This window comes from Malaya genurostris, chromosome 2, assembly GCF_030247185.1.
Source record: "Malaya genurostris strain Urasoe2022 chromosome 2, Malgen_1.1, whole genome shotgun sequence".
Lineage (NCBI taxonomy): Eukaryota > Metazoa > Arthropoda > Insecta > Diptera > Culicidae > Malaya > Malaya genurostris.
In genome coordinates, this window is record NC_080571.1 from 29,216,147 (window position 1) to 29,219,530 (window position 3,384).

The 3,384-nt window shown below is 40.5% G+C and overlaps 1 protein-coding gene across 1 annotated transcript; it reads right to left on the reverse strand.

The window, feature by feature from the left end:
- Positions 1-355: 355 nt before the first annotated feature.
- On the reverse strand, positions 356-1,714 carry LOC131428565 (odorant receptor 49b-like). The gene is made up of 4 exons (XM_058592614.1): positions 1,194-1,714; positions 786-1,137; positions 625-723; positions 356-562 (listed from the first exon to the last, which is right to left on the reverse strand). Exons 1-4 carry the CDS (start codon positions 1,712-1,714, stop codon positions 356-358), a joined length of 1,179 nt encoding a protein of 392 aa, XP_058448597.1.
- Between the last annotated feature and the right edge of the window lie 1,670 nt (positions 1,715-3,384).

The following is a 3,384-nucleotide window of genomic DNA, read 5'->3' on the forward strand; positions in this document are numbered from 1 at the left end:
TCACAGAAATCACATATTGTTTTCCTTCTGAGAATTTTGATTAATATATTGCAATGAAACAACATACGTAACCATGGAGAACTGTTATTTAAAATCAACATTTTTCGTATTTTGTTGTCAGTTTCAATATTCTTTTAAGCAATTCCGTTTTGACATTACCAGTTACTGAGGGGTAGTCAAATTTGCGACACAGTTTTCATAAACGAGGGGCGGATCGTGTCGTCGGTACCGCTGTGATGAAATGTTATTTTTACAAAGAAAAAACTCAGCTGCCGAGGTTCGAACAGCTAAGATCGGTAATCCAATTTAATTGTGTGATTTCTAGCTGATGTAGACGCAACAATTTCGAATACTGCTAAAATCTATCCTTCAAAATCAAATAGTACGAATAGGTAGCCTGAACAGTCTTTCCAAGTCTTTGAACGTTAACAAAATAGAACTTGGCATCCGTAACTCCAGTCGGTTTCTGAGCCCGAAGAATGATGGAAGCAGCCGTTCTCTGCATATCGATTGGATCTCGGTACCAAGCATAGCGGTACATAGCTTCCGCTATGCCTGCGGCCTAATGAAGAACAAAAACACCCAAATTGTTACATTCATCGAAAAACCTGAAACCCCAATCACCTTCCCGCTAAGAATAGTCCCATTGACGCAGTAGGCTGCCATTTCAATCACCAGCACAACGAACATAACGATGACGTTTACGGCTTCCGGACCAAAATTCTAGAATTTCGATAATATGAATTCCTTCATTTCATTCGAACCAACGGAACACAATTCCTTACCGATGAAACGTAGAACAGCATCAAGCACCAAACGAAGAGACAACTCAGCATCTGATTCAGCAGAATGATGTTCAGGGTGCTTTCCAGATAGTGCAGGTATGCCAGCGTCATTTGATGCAACTGTACAATTTCCCGTAGTTCCCGGCGACGTTTCTCTTCGTCTGCTATGGCGGCCATGGCATGGATTCGTTTCGACAGCAGATCGAACAGTTTCGATCCGTAATAAATTATTGCCTGAAAGATGGTTCCCTTCAGGGTAATGATAAGCGCAGAACTGCACGACACCGGACAGCAGAAGGCCGTAAATATTATGTAGTGACGGATATTACGCCGGATGTCCAACCAGTAGAATCTAAAAATAGCCGCCATTGTAAATCAAGATAATCGAAGGATGAAACGCGCGTTTACTGCATTTCGTTGGTCAACAAAAAGTTGCCTCTTTCGTCCGTGGTTTCGTTGGAAAAAATCAATGTTCCCATCGTGTACAGCAGGGGACCAACCGCAAAAACAATCAGGATAAATAGCATGTAAAAAGCGTAGAATCTGGAACTTTTTTCCATCCTTCGATTAAAGGACTCTATCTCGTCTTGCAAATCCTTCGGCCAGTCACGTTTCAAAATGCGTTCCAGGACATCAATCAGCTGCCCGAAAGAACGGCTTTTGGCAGCAAACGAAACGAGGGCAACACAATTCTCGACCAGGAATAACACTTCCGTAACATTTCGAACGCACGAGTCGAAACCCTCTTTGCCGGGACCGAGCACAGTTTTCGGGCCAATCCAAACCGCTAGAACATAGCACACAATTAGGACCAATCTGTAGCGAACCGAACGGTTCGGGTCACCCCACAGGCCAATGTATCGCAACAGCTGTAGCCCCAGTCCCAAAACCTGTGGCTTCGGTGGGTAAAAGTTCTGAACCGGCTGCATAGCGACAACACTACTGGAATCCGATGGCCGGAATGGGCGCGCTTTTATGGGAATGCGTATTTAACGGCACTGGGTACCGGCGATTGTATGTTGAAATGGGAAAATCTACTCTTGCGATCTCGGGAACATTGATGTAAATAATTCTATGTAAACAGTCCATAATTTAGGGTTACCACCCGGCAGTAATATTGATTTGGAGAAAAACTAGAAGGGTTAGCCCTCCCCATAGGGTTACTAGAGTAATTTATGTAAGTCAAGAGAACCAAAATTTTGAATGGCCGATATTTTCTTTTAGAGAGTTCAATAAGTCGTCGTTATACTTCATTATTAATTTACATTTAATTTACTACTGTGGGCAACAAGTAGTAAAAGTTTTGAATTATATTTCGCGCGGAAACCTTATTCGTCGATTTTTTTTCCTATGTTGGTATGACTGTCAGTGACATTTATGCCACGTCAAAATATTCATCAGTATTTAGTATACGTCTATCTTTCTGAAGTATAGTGGTTTTCAGCTAGACATAGAATGCGACGGAATTGTCGCAGGATAGCGAAATAATGAGCGTCAGAGCCACTGATGCCATGGTTTGCAGACTGGTATGTAAATTTGCAATTTCGTTTATTAGCAGACTTTGCAATTAAGCCGACTTTTTTGCAGATTTTCGAAATTTTTATAAACAATCGTCCATTTTAATGACTTTTGCTATTACTGTAGGGTTTTCGTTGGGTTTTTTCGTCATACTTCTAACTATTGAGGTCGCATAGGACCATTTCTAATACGCAGACCCCTAAAGTTTCACCTGGCATCGCTGCCAGAAAATTAGACAGTTGTTTTAACCCCTTCGATGTCTGTTGTATTGAAATTAACTAGCATTAGACCAAAGAAAAATTAATCGTCTGTTGGATTGAGGCCAATTGCATTTTCAACTGGTAAAATTCCTTAGCGACAATTGTTGTTTCATTGTTCATCGAAAGCATCAACAAATGTATATCTGTCAAATACGACCAACTTTTTAGAGTAGACAAATAGCACAATCGAATAAAGCACGAGGTTTTGAAAACCAAGGCGTCGATGAATACAAAATATAAATGAAAAGGGAACATACTAAGCACAAAATAACCATTATGTACGATTCAGACGATCCGTCTTTTGTCACAGTCAATCTCCGTCAACATTAATTACATGCATTCTTATGAAGCCATTCACACGTAACGTCACCGTCACGGAACGTCTTGACGGACGGAGCGTGTGAACGTTCCGATAAAGAAAGTATTAAACTAATTTTGACGGAAGCTGACGTTCCGGTGACGGTGACGGAAGGAGGTGGATCGTCTGAATCGTACATTATGTCAAATAAATATCACACGCCTAAAAAATCTGTGCAAGTTGTAGCCGTAATCTGCCACATACGCATTATCAATATGAATTCATTATGACTGAAGTTTTCTTAATAATAAATAACAATTTAGTCATTGTAACGATCAATTAAAAAAATATTTTTTTCTGGCTTGTGGTCTCGAAGAGGTTGAATCGATGCGAATGACAGTTTCGCTATCTTTGCGGCATTTTGTCGCGATCTTATCGCATCGCAATCTTTTCTAGCCGACAGTGAAAATCACTATATTAAAAGTGCAATCGGCGATTTTTACAATGAGTGATATTATTCAAC

Bases quoted from the DNA above. Each gene is read 5' to 3' on its own strand.
- LOC131428565 (XM_058592614.1), bottom strand. From the start codon at position 1,714: ATGCAGCCGGTTCAGAACTTTTACCCACCGAAGCCACAGGTTTTGGGA. The intron at 1,138-1,193 runs GTAAACGCGCGT...GGCTATTTTTAG, and splicing joins TTGTTGACCAACGAAATGCA to ATTCTACTGGTTGGACATCC. The intron at 724-785 runs GTAAGGAATTGT...TCGAAATTCTAG, and splicing joins TGCTGTTCTACGTTTCATCG to AATTTTGGTCCGGAAGCCGT.